The 21,742-nt window shown below is 38.7% G+C and overlaps 1 protein-coding gene across 1 annotated transcript in view; it reads right to left on the reverse strand.

Annotated features, from left to right (window-relative positions):
* Positions 1-1,746: 1,746 nt before the first annotated feature.
* LOC113904495 (ankyrin repeat domain-containing protein 26-like) overlaps positions 1,747-21,742 on the reverse strand; it is a 29,960-nt gene continuing 9,964 nt past the window's right edge. Inside the window, 12 exon segments of the mRNA XM_027561708.1 lie at positions 1,747-2,329; positions 3,600-3,817; positions 4,402-4,692; positions 9,901-10,030; positions 11,682-11,794; positions 12,764-12,857; positions 13,614-13,684; positions 16,520-16,669; positions 18,266-18,608; positions 18,610-18,747; positions 18,749-18,993; positions 18,995-19,228. Coding sequence (XP_027417509.1) covers positions 2,101-2,329; positions 3,600-3,817; positions 4,402-4,692; positions 9,901-10,030; positions 11,682-11,794; positions 12,764-12,857; positions 13,614-13,684; positions 16,520-16,669; positions 18,266-18,608; positions 18,610-18,747; positions 18,749-18,993; positions 18,995-19,228 — 2,256 coding nt within the window. The 3' untranslated portion in view covers positions 1,747-2,100.

The following is a 21,742-nucleotide window of genomic DNA, read 5'->3' on the forward strand; positions in this document are numbered from 1 at the left end:
GGGTCGCTAAGAGTCGGACACGACTGAGCGACTTCACTTTCACTTTCCACTTTCATGCACTGGAGAAGGAAATGGCAACCCACTCCAGTGTTCTTGCCTGGAGAATCCCAGGGACGGGGGAGCCTGGTGGGCTGCCGTCTCTGGGGTCGCACAGAGTCAGACACGACTGAAGTGACTTAGCAGTAGCATGGACACTCATGACCTTGGGGATTTACCTTCTATCTCAAGTAGTAATAGTGGCAGGGGCTGGAGGAAGGGGGTCAGCAGATGAAGAACTGGAGACTTTCTCAGAAGGAAAGCAACACCTATTTTTAGCAACGTTCTAGAGTAAGGAGTTAGAAGCACAAAGGGGCTCTGGAGAAGGACTTCCCACTGCAGGAGGCAGGGAACACAGGCCACTGGGTCTGATCATACAGGTTGTGGGCGGCATGAATTTGGTGGGCACCAGCTACATCATACTCATTGTGGATTTATGCATTTATTGCTATTATCTTGGGGTTCCCTTGTGACTCAGCTGATAAAGAATCTGCCTGCAATTTAGGAGACCTGGGTTCCATCCCTGGGTTGGGAAGATCCCCTGGAGAAGGGAAAGGCCACCCACTCCAGTATTTTGGCCAGGAGAATTCCGTGGACTGTATAGACCACGGGGTTGCAAAGAGTCAGATACAACTGAGCGCCTTTCACTACAACCATCTTGAAGCAGGACAGCATCCTGGAAGGAGTGTCTGTTTCTAATTCCTACACAGGTGCCACGGGGCTACCTGTAATGCTGAGGGGAGGGTCTGGCTGTAGCAGGGCTGGAATAAGATCTGGAGATGGACCAGCCCTGCCTGATTCTGGAATTAAGCTTTGGGTGTCAGGGCCAGATGCTGTACAGCAGGAAGTCCTGGGGGACCAGGAAATCTTGAGCTCTAACTTTTCATGGACTTTTTTTCTCAACCTGCTCTGCCAGGAATCCATTTCATCTGGACCCACCGTCTGTTCTGGGCCCAGCTCCTGTCTCTGGCACCTGCTGGCCTCAGCCTTTTCTCTTTTTGGCCTCATCACCTTCCTCCACTGCAGTCCCTATAGCCTGATTTTTCAATACGTGCCTTGACAATCTATAAGCATAACTGCCTTACTAGAGAGTAATTATTCTGGAATTTTCCCGGGGTGGGGGCTGGTGGCGGGCGGGGTGGGGGAGAGGTGCTTCTGTCCACAAATAGAAAAAGATGAAATGACTGGCAGTACACTGTGCAGAAAGTTAAAAGCCTCTTGGGAGAAAAAAGAAACCCTTAAAGAGTTGTCAGATTATCAATACATCAAAGCTACAAAGACCTTTTTGGAGGAACCCAAGACACAAATAAGAATCTCTTTGAGAAAAGGGCCTTAGAGCTGTAATCAAAGGACTCTAAGAAAAAAATCAAGTGCCAATGGTAACCTCACTTGTTATTTTAGGCCCCAAGAACAGGAATGTAAAGAACCAGGGTAAGACATTAGACTGCAAGAACTCAGTGGAAATAGTACTCATTTTTACAAAGAATTTTGCAAATTTTCAGAGTTGAAAAGAGCCTATAATGAAGTTAATTTTAGTAAAGAGATAAAATCTGAATTCCTAAGGGTTGAACAAAAATATACTGGATTTAAGAGACTTAGACACTTAAAATTGGAAGCAGAAAACTGAAAAAAACCTCTGTGATCTAATCATACATTGTCAGAAATTGCCAAAAGACATAGCAAGTGCTCTTGCTCACAAAGAAAATGAAATTCAGATTTTGAGTAATGATTTTATGTGGCCGAAATACCCGGCAGGTGACCAGACTGAGAAGTTGAGAAACACATGATAGATGGCTCACAAAATGAACCTTTGTTAACAAAAGATAAAGGCCATTTCCAATATAAGCTAAATGCTGAGTTGCTAGCTCAGCAAGGGCTGGAAAACAGAAATGTTGAAACAAAAAAAAATCATAAAATTTCTGTCTCCTTTATTAACAGTTAATTATAGCTTTTACTTAGTGTGCATTAAGTCAAATAAACAACTCAGAAGTTCACCAAATTAAAAACAAGGATCATTCATATCAAAAATCTGAAACCCAGTGCAAAAAAGATAATAGAACTAACCTAGGTCAAGTAAGTCTCCATGCTGTTATTTGAAGGGCGTGGAATTGAGGTAGAAAAGCCTACATTTGGTCTTGGAGTAAGATTTCCATTGAGCACTAAAGGATTATTGAAATTTCCAACACAAGGGGGCTCCGGCACTGGCCTCGAGCTAAGAATGCCGAGTAAAGATCTGTTCTGCTCTTTCTCCACCTCAAGTTTGGTGCTGATCACTGCCAGCCTCTCATGAGTCCTGGGGAAGATGGAAAACATCAACTTAATGATTTGCATTTTTAAAGTTGCCATATAGTAAATGGAATTCCCAATAAACTGTTTGAACACTGAAAACACAGAGCAGACCTCCTGTAAACAATGATAGCTGTAACCTTGTTCTAAAGAAGTACACATGTGTCTAGGGCTCCTCAAGTAACAAGTCACAGTTGGGAGAGGAGAGAAAGGGCATCAGGGAGAAAGGGAGGTGGCCTCACAGTGACACCTGCTGCCCTCTGGGACACACCTGCCTCCAGGAAACAGTTCAGGGATAAAGAAACACCACATCCTACAAAGCCACTTTCAAGCATTTGCTTTCACCACCCTTGTATACATACTCGTTTCACTCATGACCTCAGAGAAATTAAGTTTTGGCTCTGAGGAATCATCTAGAGTCACAATCTAGAGGGGAGGACAAGAAAGTCAATGGGTGATTGAAAAGAGCTAAAACAGCCCCAGGAACAATTACAAGTATCCCCTACTTTTCCAAAGTTTACTTTATGTTACTTCACTTCTAGGAAAGGCCTATGTCAGCATCTGTTTTTGATAATCAAAAAACAAAAACAAATTTTTTTTGAAGAGACTTTTTGATTTCATATAAAAAGTTTCCATGTACATTTTACAGTGAGAGGCATCGCGCTCCCCAAGCAGGGAGACTGGCCCCACTGAGCTCCTTCCCTGGAAGCCACATCCCACAACTCAGCGTCAAGTCACCACAACCCTGAACCCTATATGGGAGCACCTGTGTTTCACTTGTGCATATTCATTTTAGACTTCAAGTAGCAGAACGTGCCCTCGGGTACCTGCTTCTTTGCTGTATGCTGTTTGGGCTTATGAAAGGCTTCCTAGAAATGCTCTGCTTTCAGACAGTGGGGAAACCCGGACTAGGCACTGGAGGTGCCATCTGCCCTTTCCATCCTCCACACCCGCTCCCTCAGTCAGATCACCATACTACTTCTAGACACTCTGTGAATTATCCCGTCTTTCACTCCTGTGTTAATTGCCCCCAGTTTCACAAGCATGCCTTTATGCAGTGTGCTGCTGCTGCTAAGCCACCTCAGTCGTTTCCGACTCTGTGGTAAAACTTAAAAGGACATCGTGTTAATAGTTTGTCTTAGGCCACCCTCTAGCAGTGACCATCTAGTTAGCTTTTACTTCCTACTAATCTCATGAACTGTGCTCTATAAAAATTAGGCTTTAGAGACAAATTAATGAACTAAATTTACTTTCTGTGATTCTGTGTTTTGACTTACTTGTCTGGTTTACCTTCCAATGACTTTCTAACTTCTAGTTCTACTAGGTAGAGTTGCTTATATTTTTCCAACTCTGCTTTTTGAGAATCTTCTTGCAAAGTTTTCACCTTGGAGAGTTCAGATTCCAAGTCTTTAATTCTGAGTTCCATCTGAATTCTTATGGAAGCATTATTCTTCTCTTTTAACTGCTCTAAATTCTCCTGAGATGCTGCTTGTATCTAAGGCAAATTTTAAAAGATAACATTTTAAAAATAATCATTCACCTGGAAAATGGTATTTGCTCCCTTTGAGTCAGTGATTCAGAAAGCAATTTTAAAGGTTAAAAAAAAAAAAAAGAGCAGAAGTTTAAAACAATTATTGTCAATGTGAAGTGAATTAAATGTGAATTATAAAATTAAAGTGGAATTATTGTTATAGTGGTGCTTATATAATCTGATAATTCAAAGAACAAGAGGATCAACTTAAAATTTTAAAAATCCAACAAGACAACTTAAACATAATTCAAGAGGATGGTACCAGTTCTAAACCACAACATTTTCTTTTCCTCCTAGTAGTGTTGTTTTATACCACTTGGTCTTATAAATGAAAGGATTCTCTAGTGAGAATCATTCTGATAGGTCAATTTGGTGATAACTGTGATGGAAACGGAAATATCTAAAGGGAGAAACAAGTGCCCCCTTCCTTCCAGAAAACTACCAAACCAACTGCTCCAGGCAAGTAGAGGAAACACAGAAGCTGTATAGATCCAAAACCTAATTTACAATGAGGTGCATTCAAGCACATGACAGATGAACAAATGAGCCTGCAAAAATAGGCTGACTTACTTTAATTTCTCTACAAGATCCTGTCTCGCCCTTTCTTCAATCTCCCGTTTATACTGCTCTACTTCACTGTGTTCTATCATATTCATTTCTATATGACTTCTGAGGTGCACTACTTCTTGCGCCAACTTCTTTTTATTCTTCTCCAGTTTTTCACATTTCTTTTGCATTCCTTTCATAGATAGTAACTCCTCTCGAAGAACTTGATTTTTTGCATCCAGGTGCAGATCTTTTGAAGACGCACTTTCCAGCTCTGCTGTAAGATCGTCAATCTGCAAGAATAAAACAATACTGTTTGGTAATGAGGCAAGTGGACTGAGCACAGCCTAACTCAAACCCAGGACCAAATAGATACGATGGTATCTGTATTGTAGAATATAGGACCAGGGATTACTCAGAGAATCAAGAAAGAAGTTCAAACCACCAAGAGTCACAAAATATATTCTTCACTGTCATCATCTTTGTCATACAACATTTGCACTTGATTTTACACTCTTTTCTATTTTTCTCCATAAAATCACTACAAGTCAGTCACCTCTTAGTAGAATGTCTCTTACTCCTTCCCCCCATCTTAATGCCCCATGTTTTAAAGAAGTTTGAGGGATACTGTATTGAGTTATCTAGGGCTGAGTTAATAAACGCTTCCCAAAAGAAGATTGTGAAAATAAGACTCTCATTAATAAATCTTATAAATATGGATTCTAATCCCATGTATTTTTCTGAACTATGAATCAGATCAGATCAGTCGCTCAGTCGTGTCCAACTCTTTGCGACTCCATGAATTGCAGCACGCCAGGCCTCCCTGTCCATCACCAACTCCTGGAATTCACTCAGACTCATGTCCATTGAGTCAGTGATGCCATCCAGCCATCTCATCCTCTGTCGTCCCCTTCTCCTCCTGCCCCCAATCCCTCCCAGCATCAGAGTCTTTTCCAATGAGTCAACTCTTCTCATGGGGTGGCCAAAGTACTGGAGTTTCAGCTTGAGCATCATTCCTTCCAAAGAAATCCCAGGGCTGATCTCCTTCAGAATGGACTGGTTGGATCTCCTTGCAGTCCAAGGGACTCTCAAGAGTCTTCTCCAACACCACAGTTCAAAAGCATCAATTCTTCAGCGCTCAGCCTTCTTCACAGTCCAACTCTCACATCCATACATGACCACAGGAAGGACGGCCGAGAGGAGATACCCAGCGTCCGAGGTCAGGGCGGTGACGAGAGGAGTTACCCCACGCCCGAGGACAGGGGCGGCAGCCAGGAGGAGCAACCCCACGCCCGAGGCCAGGGGCAGTGGCTGGGAGGACCAACGCCACACCGTGGCTGCACGGGCACTGGAGGGCCTAGAGGAGCTATCCCACATTGAATGTCGGAAGGGCGGCGGTGAGGAGATACCCCTCGTCCAAGGTAAGGAGCATTGGCTGCGCTTTGCTGGAGCAGCCGTGAAGAGATACCCCACGCCCAAGGTAAGAGAAACCCAAGTAAGACGGTAGGTGTTGCAAGAGGGCATCAGAGGGCAGACACACTGAAACCATACTCACAGAAAACTAGTCAATCTAATCACACTAGGACCACAGCCTTGTCTAACTCAATGAACTATGAATAGTTTTTGCTAATTTGAACTGCATTCCAAAGAAAAATAATTCAAAAGGTTAACGAAATCCCATCTCCTAATAGCTTAGTGAGATGATCCACACATTTTTCTGAACAACAACAACAACAACAACAAAAATGCCTCATTTTTGTAACCATTTGTTACTTTTAACAGAACAGAACATACCAAACAAAACAACAAACAAAATTTGCGGGAATTTCAGTGACACCGAGTTGCAAAGAACTTTCCTTTAGACAGAATGATTACTTGGTAAGTCGAGGTGAGTGGATGTGGTGGTATTGAAACTGTCTACAAATTCTTTGACACATTTCTCTGAAATGCCCTCCCCTTAAATATATGCTGGCCTCAGTAACTGATTTCTACTGGATGGAGTCTGGGGAAACTGACTTTTGCTCTGTGGGAAAGCCCACCCTTAGCATCTGTCACTACGCTGCGAAGAAGCCCAGACCACATGCTGAGCACCTTGTCAGTGCCCCCACTGACCACCCCCAACTAATGTCCCATCCAAAAGCCAGCTCCAACTGCCAGACATGTGCATGAACTAATCTGCAGATGACTCTGGTTCCCACCTTCACGACATCCCAGCTGATGCTGACTGGAAAAGAAACGTGCTGGTCTGACTCACTGAGCCTTGCCCCAACACAAATTTGTGAACAAAGTAAATGCTGTTTTGAGCCACTAGGCTTTGACGTGGTTTATTATACAATTTGCTGGCAATAAATATCTGGCACAGATACTGATATTAAAAATGCCGTTAAAAAAGAACTAAAAGATGTGAGAATGCCTTTCAACCTGGAGGTAGGTGAGATCTGAATGGATGCAGAGAAAGAAATTAAAACCCAAAGGGCTTCATGACATTGTAAATTGAATCCTGATGGCCCTTAAAGAGGCTGTTGGTGACAGCTTCTAGGCAAGAGAAGAAAACAACACTGAAACACAGGGGAAAGGAGACTCTTGCTACGAATCAGGTGAAAGTAACATCAATGAGAGGGATAAGCTATCAAAAAAAGGGGGGGCTATTAAATAGAAAGGAACCAGGCTCAATTATATTTGGGTTCAATATCTGTTATCTCCTTTACAGCATCTCCACATGTCCGGTGGTCACATGATGCTAAAAGAAAGAAACAGCTTCTGGGCTAAGATCAAATCTAGGGTGCTGCCAGGAAAACATGGTCTAAAGGTGAAGCCTGTGAAACCCTTCATTAAGACCCTGGAAAGACTTAAGGTGGTGCCTCAAATTCCTTTAAAGATCTTAAGGGCATACGAATTTAAAAGGCATCATCCTACAAAGCTTCACAAGAAGCCCAAGGTGCAGAGCTTCTCTTAAAAAAAGATTTGTGAGGGTAGCCTTTCCAATGATGTGAACCCCAAGCCAATTTTCAGGACAGTAAAAGCTTTAAAGAGAACCTTGGCAGCAAAAAAAAAAAACAGTGCTTGGCCTAACAGAGACCAAGGAATACAAATGAGAATAGCCATTTGGGATTTTCTTAGAAGTTCAACAAAGAGGAAGCTGGCTTAAGAAACATGACTCAGCTACAGACAGAGGTCATTTCTTATGAAAAGGACAGCACACAGAGCTCAGAGGGCAGAGCAAAGGAGAAGCACTCCTATGGGCAGGACCAAGTCCTCATCAAAGAGCTGGCAGCACCAAACTGGACCTCAGAGCTGCTATGGACTACGCTGCCTCCTGTTTCCCATTTCTGAACGGGAGAGTCCAGTCATTCAGCAGAATGGTGGGGGTGTGGGTGGCAGATAGCTTGTCCCTTTAGTTCTCAAGTCTTAGTACTGAGAGGGTTGTGCTCACAGGGTCACACTTTAGAAATCACACCCAGAAACCTCATCCCCATGTGCCATCTGTACCTGATGAAGATAGTAAGACCTCTACTTGAGCCTGAGCCTGACACTGTTAACAACTGAGACTTGTGAGGGAATGGGTGGGGAAAAGGGTATTTTTCATTGGAAGGAATATAAAAAATTGTGGCCAGTGAGTAACTGTGCTAGTTTTTGAATGTACCCATTAGTTTTAAAAACTTTATTCTGTAAAAAAGGTAGAATATAGGCCAAGTATAAGTGACTTGCTCCTATTGAACAGAAGATGATGAAAATGATGCTGTGTGAACTACAAAGCGAGGTTAGACAAGGCAGCAGAGCTTCTGCCTGGCTCTCAACCTGGGAACCAGGCTCCATGTTGCGAGGAAGCCCAGGCTGCAAAGAGAGCCCAGGTGTTCAGGGTAGGTGTTTCACTTGTCTGCCTTCACCAAAGTCCAGCCGACCACAGACACCAACTATCAGACATGGGCATGAACACACCTTCACCCGATTCCAGCCCCCAGCCCTCGAGCTGCCCCACCTGAAGCCGAGGCGAGGAGAAGCCAGCCATCCTGGCCACCTTTTCCCAAGTGTAGATTTTGAACGAAACCACTGTTGTTTATTGAAGCCACTAAACTTAAAGCTGATTAGGAAAAAACAGAAAAATGGATTTTTGGAAAAGAGAAAATAAAAGCATAACTTAAATGCAGGTAGAAACTGATCTCCTATAAACTGGAATATAATAAAGGGTGAGATTTTTAATGACAATGTTGATGAGAAGAAGCGAATAACTAGAAGAAAGACTTAAGAACTATTCAGGAAGAAGTTTTTCCAGGGTTCCCTTCAATGACAATTTCTTACAAATAGGCAGGTGTGACTCCTTAGAATTTCTGCTCAAGTTTGAAAGCAATGAAGACTAGTAAGCAATGAGACATATGATTTGAACTATGAGAAATAACTAGAAATAGTTTAATTACCAAAATCAGACTTTTGACCTCATCTCAATGTACTGAAATTCTAAAAGATGGGTAGCTTTGAGTAGTTACTAATCTAGAACTCAATCTTCATTGTCCTCTCCTCAGAGAGAGAAATCAAACACCACGAGATGCCACTTCATACTTGCTAGGATGGCTATACTCACAGAGACAGGTAATGACTAGTGTTGACAGGAATGTATAGAAATGAGAATGTTTTACATACTTTGGATACAAACATAAAATGATGCAGCCGTGCTGGGAAACAGTATGGCAGGTCCTCAAAAGGTTAGAGTTGCTGTGTAATACAGCAATTCTATTCCCAACTATATTCCCAAAAGAAGTGACAAAACACGTTCACACCAAACTTAGACATAAATGTTCACAGCAACATTACTGACATTAGCCAAAAAGTAGAAGCAACCCCAAAGGCCCATCAGATGATGAATGGACAAGTAAAATGTGGTACACCCATACAAGAGAATACTACTGAGCAATAAAAGCAAGGAAATACTGATGCATGTTAGATGTACCTTGAAAATACTATGCTAAATGAAAGAAGGCAGTCACAAAGGATCCCATATTGTGTGATTCCACTGACACGAAATGTCCAGAAAGGGACATCTACACAGTCAGGGAGTGGAGTCATGGTTCCCTCAGGCTGGGAAGGTCAGGAAGGGGAAACTGGCCCAGGGTGATTTCTTTGGATGGTGATGAAAATGTTCTAACGTGGTAATGCCTGTGTAACTCTTTAAACACAATAAAGTTACTGAACTGTACAGTTTAAATGAATGAACTGCATGGTATGTTCATTAGATTTCAACAAACCTGTCACCAAAAACAACGGATGCTTTGGGGTCATTAATGCTGTGCTGCTCAGCTTCAGATCACCAGCCAGGGTTCAAGACAGAGAGAGTCAAGAATGTGCCCTTTTTATCTCAAAATGATATAGGGAAAAGCTGTCTTTTTTACTGGTGTCCAACCTAAAAAATTAATAGACAAATCTGTGTTTCACTGTTCAAAGCATGGAATGATTTATATTTCCCCAAATTAAGTGATTTGGGGGTTCTAAAACTGATTAAAAATTACCTTATGTTTTAGCATATTAATTTGAATATCCATTTCAGTTTGATTGGCTTTTAAATCTCCATGGAAACTAAGCTCTCCATTTTTATATTCATTTAACTTCCTTCTTGTCATTTTTAAGGGTTTCTTAAATCTGTAGAAATGTATAGAATAAGTAAGTTCTTTAAGAGCAGATATTTAATAATTAAACAGATATATGTTTTCTCAGATAAAACAAACAAATCTATAAATTATAATCCTTTCTCATTGTTCAAATTTAATATTCCTTGAAAGCATAATAACTAAATTCTAATCTTAGATAAATAGTATGAAGAAAAATTTTATCACATTTAAATATACTGTGTGTGATATATGTAATATATGTGTTCTTATAAATAAGTTAATGTCAATATTTAGCATGCTAGTGTGAAATATTAATTTATTATTAAATATTAGTTATAAACCAGAGATCAGTATTCAAGCTAAAGATGAAGAGATATGATATATGAATGTTTTTTGAAAAGACACAAGATACGTTTGTTCCTACTGACCACAGCCTCTACAAAAAGAAAAGAAAGTAGATACAAAAAAACCAACAAGATTCTCACTCAAAATTGAAAAAAGAAAGAAAGAAAGAAAAATCTTTGGAGCCTGACTTAAGTGGGAAATAACCCAGGCTGAGAGTTTTAGAAGAAAGGAAATCAGAAGAGAGATAGAGTGTACCAGTCCCTTCAAGACTGTTTTAAGAGATGTAGAAATCTTGCCCAGCACATTGTTAACAAAATGCAAAGCAATGTAGAGAAAATTAAAAGAGAAAAATATTAATGAGAATCAGAGAAGAACCCTTTGTATAATCATCCCTTGGCATCCACAGAGGACTGGTTCAAAAATCCCCCAACACTCCATGGATACAAAATCCACAGATGCTCAAGTCTCCCTAAGCACATCTTCCCTATACTTTCAGTCATCCCTAGACCACTTACATTATCTAATATAATGTAAACGCTTTGTAAATAGTTATAAATACATAATATAAATACTAATTTATACTAATAGTTATAAATACATAATTAATGTGTTTATACATTAAATATTAATAGTTATAAATACATAATATAAATATAAATATTATGGACATAGTTGCCAGCTTGAGACCACTCCAAGTTTTGCTTTTTGGAACTTTCTCAAATTTTTTTCCCTGAATACTTGTCATCTTGGGTTGGCTGAATCTGTAGATGATGAGGATTAACTATACTCAGCAAAAAAACAGAAGCAGTTTTTTATCTTACTGATCAAAACATGGTCACTAATTTTATTATTCTTTAAGTTACACAAAGATTTTTGTATGTACATTTTATAACTAAAATTTTGGGGCAAAAAGAAAATATAAGCCAAATCAAGATACTTTTTAATGTTGTTCAACAATAGCACAGGTAGGTTTTTAGATAATAAATTACTCAAATGATGAAGGGAAGGAACACAATTAAAAGAAGGCAAGATTACCAAAAAGAACAAAGAAACTTTGCAGAAGTAAAAATTCAGCATAGATGATGAGGAAGAGAGTGACATTACTACATGCAGAGGCACGGTTGTTACTGTTTTAGAAATCATTACAGATAAGTATAACACTGCTGCACTCAAAAACATTTCAGATTGTGCTGATATTCCACAGTAAACTTTGAAATAGGATAACGTGTTTAATTATGAAAAGACACATAAAAAATGAATTTGTGTCTAAGGTTTTAAATAAAGTAAAATTATACTTTTATTCATCGTTGAGATTATCAGAAATATTAAAATCTTACCGAGTGATCTCTTTTTCTAACTCACTGTTTTTCTTCTTTTCTTGGTCCAAGCTATTTTCCAGAGATTGTTTTAATTCAATGTATTTCTTTAATTGTTCCTTGTCATCCTCAGACTTAGAAAAAAACAATTTAAGAAAATTAGTTTTAAATACCTAGAGAGACTTATTCTTTCTTAAAAATATGATTTCTCATGAATTCACAAGTTAATATGAATTTATAGTAAACACAGTTTTTAAACCAGATTGATGCCAATAACAGATTTCAAAATTGATGACTTTTCTTAAAACAACTTAAAATGATTTTCCATTTCATCATTTTTCTGGAATTTAAATTGCCAACTTTTATTGGTTAAAAATAGAGACTTTTACACATAAAATACTAAATGTTAATGAAAGATTTTTAAAGACTGCCTATATTTACATTTTACTTTCTAGAGATGCTCAAAAATCATTTTCATCAATGGTTCAAGATATTCCAGGTTTTGTTAAGTCACACCTTACTAAAATAATCTTTGAAAAATTCCCATGCAACCCCCATCTCTTAAAAAAAAAAAAAACCAACAAATGAAAAATACAGTCGTTCAGAAAAATGGTTCTATACAGATATAGTATTCATTCTTAACGAAGAGAACAAACTACAATATTTGAAATGATTCATTCTCAAAAATATCACAGAAAGATCTGGATTACAAAAGAAACTCAAAATTCTCAATCAAATCATTACTCAAATTTCTGGACTCAAATAGATGTTTGTGTACCAATGTTCAAAGCAGCAGTAGTAACAATAGTCAGAAGGTGGAATTTCATTGACAGATGAATGAACAAAATGTGGTCTGTATAAAATATTGCTTTTGGACTGTCACAATTTTTTAAATTAAAATCTTACTATAAAAATCATTAATTTTATGAATTCAGTTGATTTCTTCTATAGAGGATTCACAGTACTAGTAGCAAGCAGTATCAATAAAAATACAATAAGCTAATCAATGAGACTTTTCACAGTGTCCAACATATTCTTATATATTACTAGTAAAAAAATTAAAATCCTTTCTCAGTATGACAGAAATTAAGAGGTTGACTTACCAATTTTGTCCTTAACAGGTTTTTCTGAAGCTGTTCAATTTTGCCCGCTTGCTTTTTGACTGTAGTTTGTAACTCAGCATTTTCAATTTCAAGCCTAAAATGCAGATTTTAAAATAATTATTCTCACACATAGGTTTTTTTTAAGATTTTTTTTGGACGTAGACCATTTTTGAAGTCTTTATTGAATTGACTGCAATATTGCTTCTGTTTTATGTTTTGGTTTTTTGGCTGTGAGGCATGTGGGGTCCTAGCTTCCCAACCAGGGATCAAACCCTCACCCTCTGCCTTGGGAGGCATAGTTTTAACCCTTGGACTGTCACGGCATTCCTTCACATAGATTTTTAAAATATCACACTGTTTTTGAATAAACATCTTCAGGTTCAATTACATAGGTTCTTAGAATTTTGAAAAGTAGATGATTTGGCAACTGTACTGTTTTTCTATTTGTGACTAATCACCTTCCCTGGTGGCTCAGATGGTAAAGAATCTGCTGGCAATGCAGGAGACCCAAGTTCGATCCCTGAGTCAGGAAGATCCCCTGGAGAAGAGAATGGCAACCCACTCCAGGATTCTTGCCTGGAGAATTCAATGGACAAAGGAGCCTGGAAGGCTAGAGTCCATGGGGTTGCAAAGAGTTAGACATGACTGAGCAATTAAAACTTTAATTTTTCACTTGTGGATAATGTGCAAAATATGGAAATAATGGGGGGAAATTATGCATCTCAAAACAGCTCAAAGCTGAAATGTTACACAGCTTCACGATCATGTGCTTATTATCACTATTGATCTATTCTCATATTATACTGTTTATCTGCTTTATACTTATTTTCTATGCTGCTTTAAATCGTACTTTTGGACGTGATCCTGTGTTTTCTCAGCACATCTCACAGCCTCTGTAAGTTGATCCTGTGCTTCTTGCAACTAGAAAAAAAAGAAAAAACAACTGTTTTAACTACTAATAACCTAGTAAATCCGCCATCATTGGTTTTTGTCTCTTTTGTCTGCATATTGTTAACAGCTGCTTTCCTGCCATACAGCAGAGATGAGTTGTTGCAACAGACACCTTACAGTCCACAAAGTGAAAATATTTCCTGTCTGCCCTCTGCAGGTTACTGACCTCTCCTCCAGCACTCAAACACAACATCATCCATGCTTTAAATCAGATTTTCTCAAATAAACATATAAATTTATAAACTACTCAAATGAGGAAAGACAGAAAACTACCTTATGGTAAACAATTTTTTTTTTAATCCAGGCTCCACATCGGCCATCACTTTAAATATCCACATATGTAAATGACCACAGATCTTCCAGTAGTTACGAGAGCTAACACTGCTATTGATGACAACCTAGTGTGAGAGGCAGTAGCTACACAGGAGCCAGAATGCGTGGGCCTGTGTCACAGTTCCATCAGTTCTGAGCTGTGTGTCCTGGAGCAAATCACTTAATCTTTCTGTATCTCAGTTTCTCCATCCATAAAATGGAGATAATGGTAGCATCAACCTCAGTGGGATGTTTGGAAGATTATATTGCGGAGTTTACATACTGTACTTTAGAAAAGGAAATGGCTCCAGTATTGCCAGAAGGAAACCTGCTCCAGCATTCTTGGCTGGAGAATCCCATGGACAGAGGAGCCTGGTGTGCTACTGTTCATGAGGTCACAAAGAATTGGACACGACTGAGTGACTAACCACATACATAAACTATTTAGAAGATGAAGTGGCATAGAATAAGAACTGTTTGTAATTGACATTATTACAGTCGTTGCATTTTATCTGCAAAACAATTTGATATATCAGGCAGATGTCATGCCAACAGAAGTCGTCTTCAACACAAGTCACACTGAAATCACTCTCCATACCATTGCAAGTGGCATTAAGGAGGAGCATGAGGCCCAGAACATATGCATCCAGTACTTCAAAAATGTTCACTGAGTCCACTAACCAGCTAGCAGTGTTCTCCACTATAATAATTTGTAATTTACTTCCTCTCTGTACTACTCAGTGGACAATGACCACAGGTTAATACGCAAATAGCACCTCCTGGATGGAGTGGCACAGAACTTACATGACCATCAGAGGAAGGGTGAAGTCACTGAAATGGAAATATTACCATACTGCTAAATCAAAGTTCTGAATCAATTCATTCCCAGGAACTGTTAATGTCTAGCAAGTACTCAGATGAGAAAATTAAGGTTACAAGCTATGAATATCAGAGAAGCCAACTCCAGAACCTCACAGGTGGTGAAAGGCTAGAAATCTGTAAATCCCACTTCTGGCTGCATAATGAAAGAAGGAAAATTTACATTTTTCTTCCAGAGTCAGTGGGAAAAATGAGCATTTAATTGAACAATTCTATTCTATTAGACTAATAGAATTTAGTTTCTTAATAACAGTTTTACTATACCAGTATCTCCAAGAAGAAATTATTGGTATGGTAAAAAGTACTTACTTGTGTCCTAACAACTGTTAAGCTAAAATATTTTCCATTTATGCAGACAAGTATTGTGCATGTCAGTAAATATTCCCTGTTAAACCAATGTATACTTAGACAAGATTCTCCCTCATGAAAAAAAGGACAACAATGTAAAATTAAGGGCTAAAATATTCTTCACAGACTAGATGAGAAAGGCTGAAGAGAAAAGGCTCAAAGAGAACTGGACAGTCAGGAAAGCTCCATGGATGAGAATAGACTGGGCACCAGGTCCGAATAAATGGAGGACTACCCAGGAGAAAACAAAACTCTGAACACCAAAAGGACAGTCTGAGCAAAGCCCAAGAAAAGGTGAAAGCCAGTTATCTCTGAGGATAAAATCCAACCACAGGAAAACAAAAGCATGTCGACACAGAAACTTGTAAATCAGTGTTCACAGCAGCACTTTTAATAGCCTCAAAGTAGAAACAAGCCAAAGCTTCAAGAACTGGTTAATGGACAAATGGCTTAGCCACATACTGTTTATTTTTTGACAATTAACAGAAATAGAAGAACTGATAACATGCTATAACATGGATGAAACTCAAAAACATGACATCAAATGAAAAAAGCTAATCACAAAGGAGCACACACTGTGTGATTCTGTTTATATGAAATACCGAGACAGATACTACACTGGTGTTTGCCTGGGGCTGAGGGAGATGGGGGGCCATGAGGGGTGGCTAAGGGATGCAGGATTTCCTTTTCGGAGTGATGGAAAGGCTCTAAAATTGGTCACAGGTGACACCTTTCTACACTAAGAGACAGTGAACTACACATTTTCAGTGGGTGAATTATATGATATGTGAATTATATTTCAATAGCTTTTTTAAAAAATCCAATGGCAGGATCTAAATAATCTTCTTAATTCTCTATTTTGGATGTACATAAAACTCTACAGTCATTGACATAAGTAAAGATGAGAAATGATATTTTCCTGAAACATTCCATTAAACATCCTCTGATTTTATCTGGCTTGCCTTATCATGGCAATACAGGTATCACACAAAAAAAGTATTGTTTCAAAGAAAGTCTCTCAACTTCAGTGAAGAATGCTGCACAATTCTTAACTTTCCTAAGGGTAAATTATATAAGAAAAAATATATATATAATGCAAATGGCAGAATGAAAGTCAAGTTTTAGAAATGAGTGCATTATAAAGATAATAAATTTGTAGTAAATTACTTGCAATGAAAATACAAAAGAAAGCTGTCCATGAAAACGACTGTCCTAAAACACTTTATCCTACATATAAACAGTCAACACATTCAATTTCATACATACCTGACTTGTGAGTTGACATAACTTCTTTAAATCCTGTGTCTCAACTTCTAAGTTGGCACGATAACGTGACAAGACCTCCAGTGACGCCTCTGCCATAGACTGCTTTTTGAGGGTATCAGCCAGTTCTTGTTGAAGTTGTCTCACAAATGACTCATAAGATGCTCTGTCACTGAGTTTATCAAATCACTTTACTATTACATTATGCTAATAATAGATAACTCCAACATATGGACTTTGAAAATTATCACCACAGACAGCAACTCACCTTCTTTTTCCTCCTCACTGAGTTTGGTTACAGACACAGAAGGGGCTACCCTCCAGCCTTCCTGATATTAAGTTACTCAGACAACAGATGTGGCCCCACTGTCCACGCCCTGCCCCTCCCAATAAATCTGCAGAGCTTCACCACTTCATATCCAGAAAGAAATGAGTGTGTAGGTGGGAAAAGTGATGGGAAATTCCACACTGTGGAAACATTTTCCCTTCCTTTTTTACTAGAAGCTTTGATTAACTCAGAGATCTTCACATATTCCAACCAGTGCTCAGATCTTTCCAATAGATTCCTACCTCAGCAGAAAAAGGAGGCCATTCCCTTGTTGCTTATCTATTTTATATCTAGTAGTATGTCTATATTAATCCCAAACTCCTAATTTATCCCTCCTCCCCACCTTTGCCCTTGGCTAACCGTAAGGACATACTGGAGAGCACAGGGAACTCTACTCAATATTCTGTAGTCACCTACCTGGGAAAAGGAACTGAAAAAGAATGGATATATGTGTATGAATAACTGAATCAATTCCCTATACATCTGAAACTAACACAAAATTGTAAATCAAACATATTCCAATATAAAAGAAAAATGAAATTTAAAAAATGAGGTTGCTCCCATAGCCTTCAAGGAGCCTCGATATCTTAACCTCCACCTGCCTCCAGACCGCAGCCCCTACGACCCTCTCCCTGACTCACTCCATTCCTGCTGCTCACGAATCCTGCCATCCTTTATTTTTAGTGGACAAACTTGTATTCAAACAATACTAATTGATCCTTAAAACGAGAATTATGTGCAAATTGTTTGTAAAAATGCTCTAAGTAAATAACATAAATAGCAATGGGAAGATTAAATCAGGAATAGTTTGGCTAAAGCTCACCACTTGAGTCCCAGATTATGATTCAGTAACAAATAGATGCCTTTAAAGAGTTGAGACGCCATAAGAAAAAATGATTCAAGGCTGAAATTTTCCCAAATTTGACCAAAACAAATATGACCAAAAGGTATGACAAGTTACTGAAACCAAAGTACAATATATAAAATATAGCATCTGGGAAACCTGGAATTGACTGTCAAGGTAATCCATGTAACTGAAACTTATTTTTGAAATATTCATTTTAGGTTTGAGCATTTCATTTATCCACTTCATCATGATACTGAAATGTGGTAACACAAAGATTAAAATCCTTATCCTAATAGTGAAAGAGTAAATTACTAACACTATCTATATTAATAATTTAGAACTGAATCTCTTAACATTTCATAAGCAGTACAATGTCTCTACTCAAAGTAAAGCATCTCTTGGGTCTAATTTTTATTTGCTGGATACAAGGTGTGCTTTTAGGCTGGTTTAGAGACCATAGATTCACAGCCTATGTATTTTTTATGTTCAACTAGATTCAACATTTAGCCAGAATCAAGAATCGCTTTAAACTTTCTTTCAGGAAGTCTGAGAATTTCTTCTTCTGGATATTCACTTCTCTTTCTGCTTTCTCATTTTCGTACTGACACATTCTCTCTTTTAAATGATTACACTCCTTGATTAACTCCTTGTTTCTTTCCTCCAGCACCAGACCTTGTTTCTCACGTTCGGCCTGAAGTTTTCTCACCATCTGCTGAAACTGGTCTTGGATGCTAATGACCGTCTTCTCTTTACTGTCGGCTCTGTTTTGTGTATCATCCAGTTGCTCTCGGAGCAACATGTTTTCACTCTGGAGTTGAGATAATCTCTCCTCTAAGGATTCCTGCTTTCCAATATATTTATTCACTTTGCCTTGTTCGTTCTGATACATGTGTTCAATTTCCTGCTTTTGACACTGTTTGGCTTAAGTCTCTCTGGACACGTTCTAACATCAAAATCTTTTCTCTGAGAGAATCTCTCGTGTGATGCAGCTTAATTTCTAGGTTATTGAACTTACTTTCCGCTCTAGAAAGTTGCTGGGAAAGCATCTCATTGTTCTTTCAGGTTAGCCACATCGGACTTCATTTTGTCATGCAAGTGTAACTGGTCGTCTCTTGCTCTCTGGAAGGCAAGTCCCAGGTCTCTTTTTGATGTCTGACATTGATCATGATCGTGTGAGGCAGCAGCCAGTCTAGAACGGTAGGATTCCACTTTCGTTTCAAGTCTGCATTTGCTTTCTTTTTCGTTCTCCAGCTTAGAGTTTAGCATTGTATTCTTAGCTGTCAGAGCATTAAGCTTGCTGAATATACTTAATATACTGGGATACAGTCTTTGTTAACGTTTCCTCATTCCGTTTTATTGCCTTTTGAAGATCATCATTCTTTCCTTTTACAATTTCAATGTCCTCAAAATATTTCTTTTCCTTTTCCCAGTACTGATTTTTCACTGCATCTATCTCCAGTCTTAGCATGGCAATTTCATCCTGCAGCATGTGGTTTTTGCGCAACAGGTCTTTTGCTTCTTCACAACTATCAGAAACCTAAGTGAAACAAAGGAGACTTTTAGCTAGTACTCAATAAAGTGACATTTCATGATTTCCTCTAAAATGAAAGACTAACCTCTATGTTTATACAATGAAAAGACTGCACCAAGTGTGTCTCCAAATGCAAAACATAAGGTTCGATACAAATCTCAGACATTATACAAGCAGAAATATCCAAAAGCTCAAAAATTTAATTGAAGACAACGAATCCATGAAAGTAAAAAAGAAACCCCAAGAGACTTTTCAAGAAGCTCAGAACCAGAAAGGCTTTTCTTTGAATTACAACGAACTTGGGAAGGCTTAAACCAAAGATGTATAGATCTGACTACACTTAAAAATTGCGTCTGATGTGGTATATTTGTACAATGGAATACTACTACGCCATAAGAAAGAATGAAATGCTATTTGTAGCAACAGGGATGTTGGACCTAGACATTATCACACTAAGTAAAGTAAGTCAAAGACAAGTATCATATCATACTGCTTACATGTGGAATCTAAAAATGAACTTATTTACAAAACAGAAAGAGCTTCACAGACATAGAAAACAAACTTACGGTCACCATAGGCAAAAGGGAGGTATGGGAAGGGAGAAATTAGGATGTTGGGAATAATATATACACACTGCTGCTGCTGCTAAGTCGCTTCAGTCGTGTCTGACTCTGTGCGACCTCATGGACTGCAGCCTACCAGGCTCCTCCGTCCATGGATTGTCCAGGCAAGAGTACTGGAGTGGGTTGCCATTGCCTTTTCCTAACATATACACACTAGTATATATGAAATATATGAATTGATCCTTTTGAACTCTAGTGTTGGAGAAGACTCTTGAGTGTCCCTTGGACTGCAAGGAGATCCAACAAGTCCATCTTAAAGGAAATCAGTCCTGGGTGTTCATTGGAAGGACTGATGGTAAAGCTGAAACTCCAATACTTTGGCCACCTGATGGGAAGAACTGACTCATTTGAAAAGACCCTGATGCTGGGAAAGACTGAAGGCGGGAGGAGAAGGGGATGAGAGAGGATGAGATGGTTGGATGGCCTCACAGACTCAATGGACATAAGTTTGAGTCAACTCTGGGAGTTGGTGATGGACAGGGAGGTCTGGCGTGCTGCAGTCCATGGGGTCGCAAAGAGTCAGACATGACTGAACTGAAACTGAACTGATATATAAAATAACCAACAAGGGTCAACATAAGGAACTACACTTAATATTCTACAAGAAAAATCTGAAAAGGAATATGTGTGTGTGTGTGTGTCAGTGTGCATGTGTGTTAGTCACTCAGCCATGTCTGACTCTTTTTAACCCCCATGGACTGTAGCCAATCAGACTCCTCTGCCCATTGAATTCTCCAGACAAGAATACTGGAGTGAGTAGTCATTTCCTTCTCTAGGGGACCTTCCCAACCCAAGGATCAAACCTAGGTCTCCTGTATTGCAGGTGGATTCTCTACAGTATGAGCCAGCAGGGAAGCCCTATATATATACACACACACATATACGTATATAACTGAATCACTGTGCTGAATACCTGAAACCACACAATACTGTAAATTGACTATAATTCAATAAACAACACTACTTGCTAGCTTTAAAAACACTGCATCTGATACCTAACCTATACAGCTACCTCACAATAAGAGCCTTAGCCCTATATATATTGAAACAGACTAAATTTCATAAAAAAAAGCTTTTTTGAGACTATGCTATCTTTCTAACATTTTAACAGTCAATTAGAAGAATTATCCCTCTTGATAACTGTACTAAGCACTTCTACAAATATCAATTAACTCATTAGCTATAATTCTGGAAAGGAAGAAGTTAAAAATATAAATAAGCTGCAGGCTTTTCACCAGGTCTTCTGACTCTAGTAGGCCTCTTACATCAAACCACAGTTACTTCTCTAGTACAAACATACAAAGTAAGCTTCTTATTTCACTCATGGTACACACACTAATGGTAAATAAGGTAAAATGTAGAGAGCTCTTCTTAGAAAATCATGAGATTATTTGCTACAGCAATAACTTTCATCCTCTCTTCATAATGTTTAAAATAGTAAGACGGGGGAAATACAATGAAAAACACAATAATCATCACTAATATATATTATGGCATATCTATCACTGTTTTCAAAATTCCCTGTATGGAAACAGGGCACTCACAGATCAGAGTGCTCATTTTCTCACAAGTAGAAGAATGACATCCAAAATGTGGTCTCTGAACTGCCTATAGTTTCCTGCTTACCATCAGGGAAGTGATAAAGTAACCTAGTGATCTTTCGAGGAAACAACATCACTACCAACAACCAGAATATCTACTGTCAGTAGCAAAAGTTTGTTTTCTTTAGAGGGGGAGGGGACTTTTATAAGTTTTTTCTATAGAAACAACTTTTTAAGGTGTTCAAAAGTGTTTTAACAACTGATGGCACAGTGTTTACAAATTGAAAACCTGTAAATGACGTGAAAAGGTCGTTGATAGGGTATTGGTTAAAGAAATGGCAGCAGAGCCAAGAACG

The sequence above is a fragment of the Bos indicus x Bos taurus genome, chromosome 14, assembly GCF_003369695.1.
Source record: "Bos indicus x Bos taurus breed Angus x Brahman F1 hybrid chromosome 14, Bos_hybrid_MaternalHap_v2.0, whole genome shotgun sequence".
NCBI classification, from domain to species: Eukaryota; Metazoa; Chordata; class Mammalia; order Artiodactyla; family Bovidae; genus Bos; species Bos indicus x Bos taurus.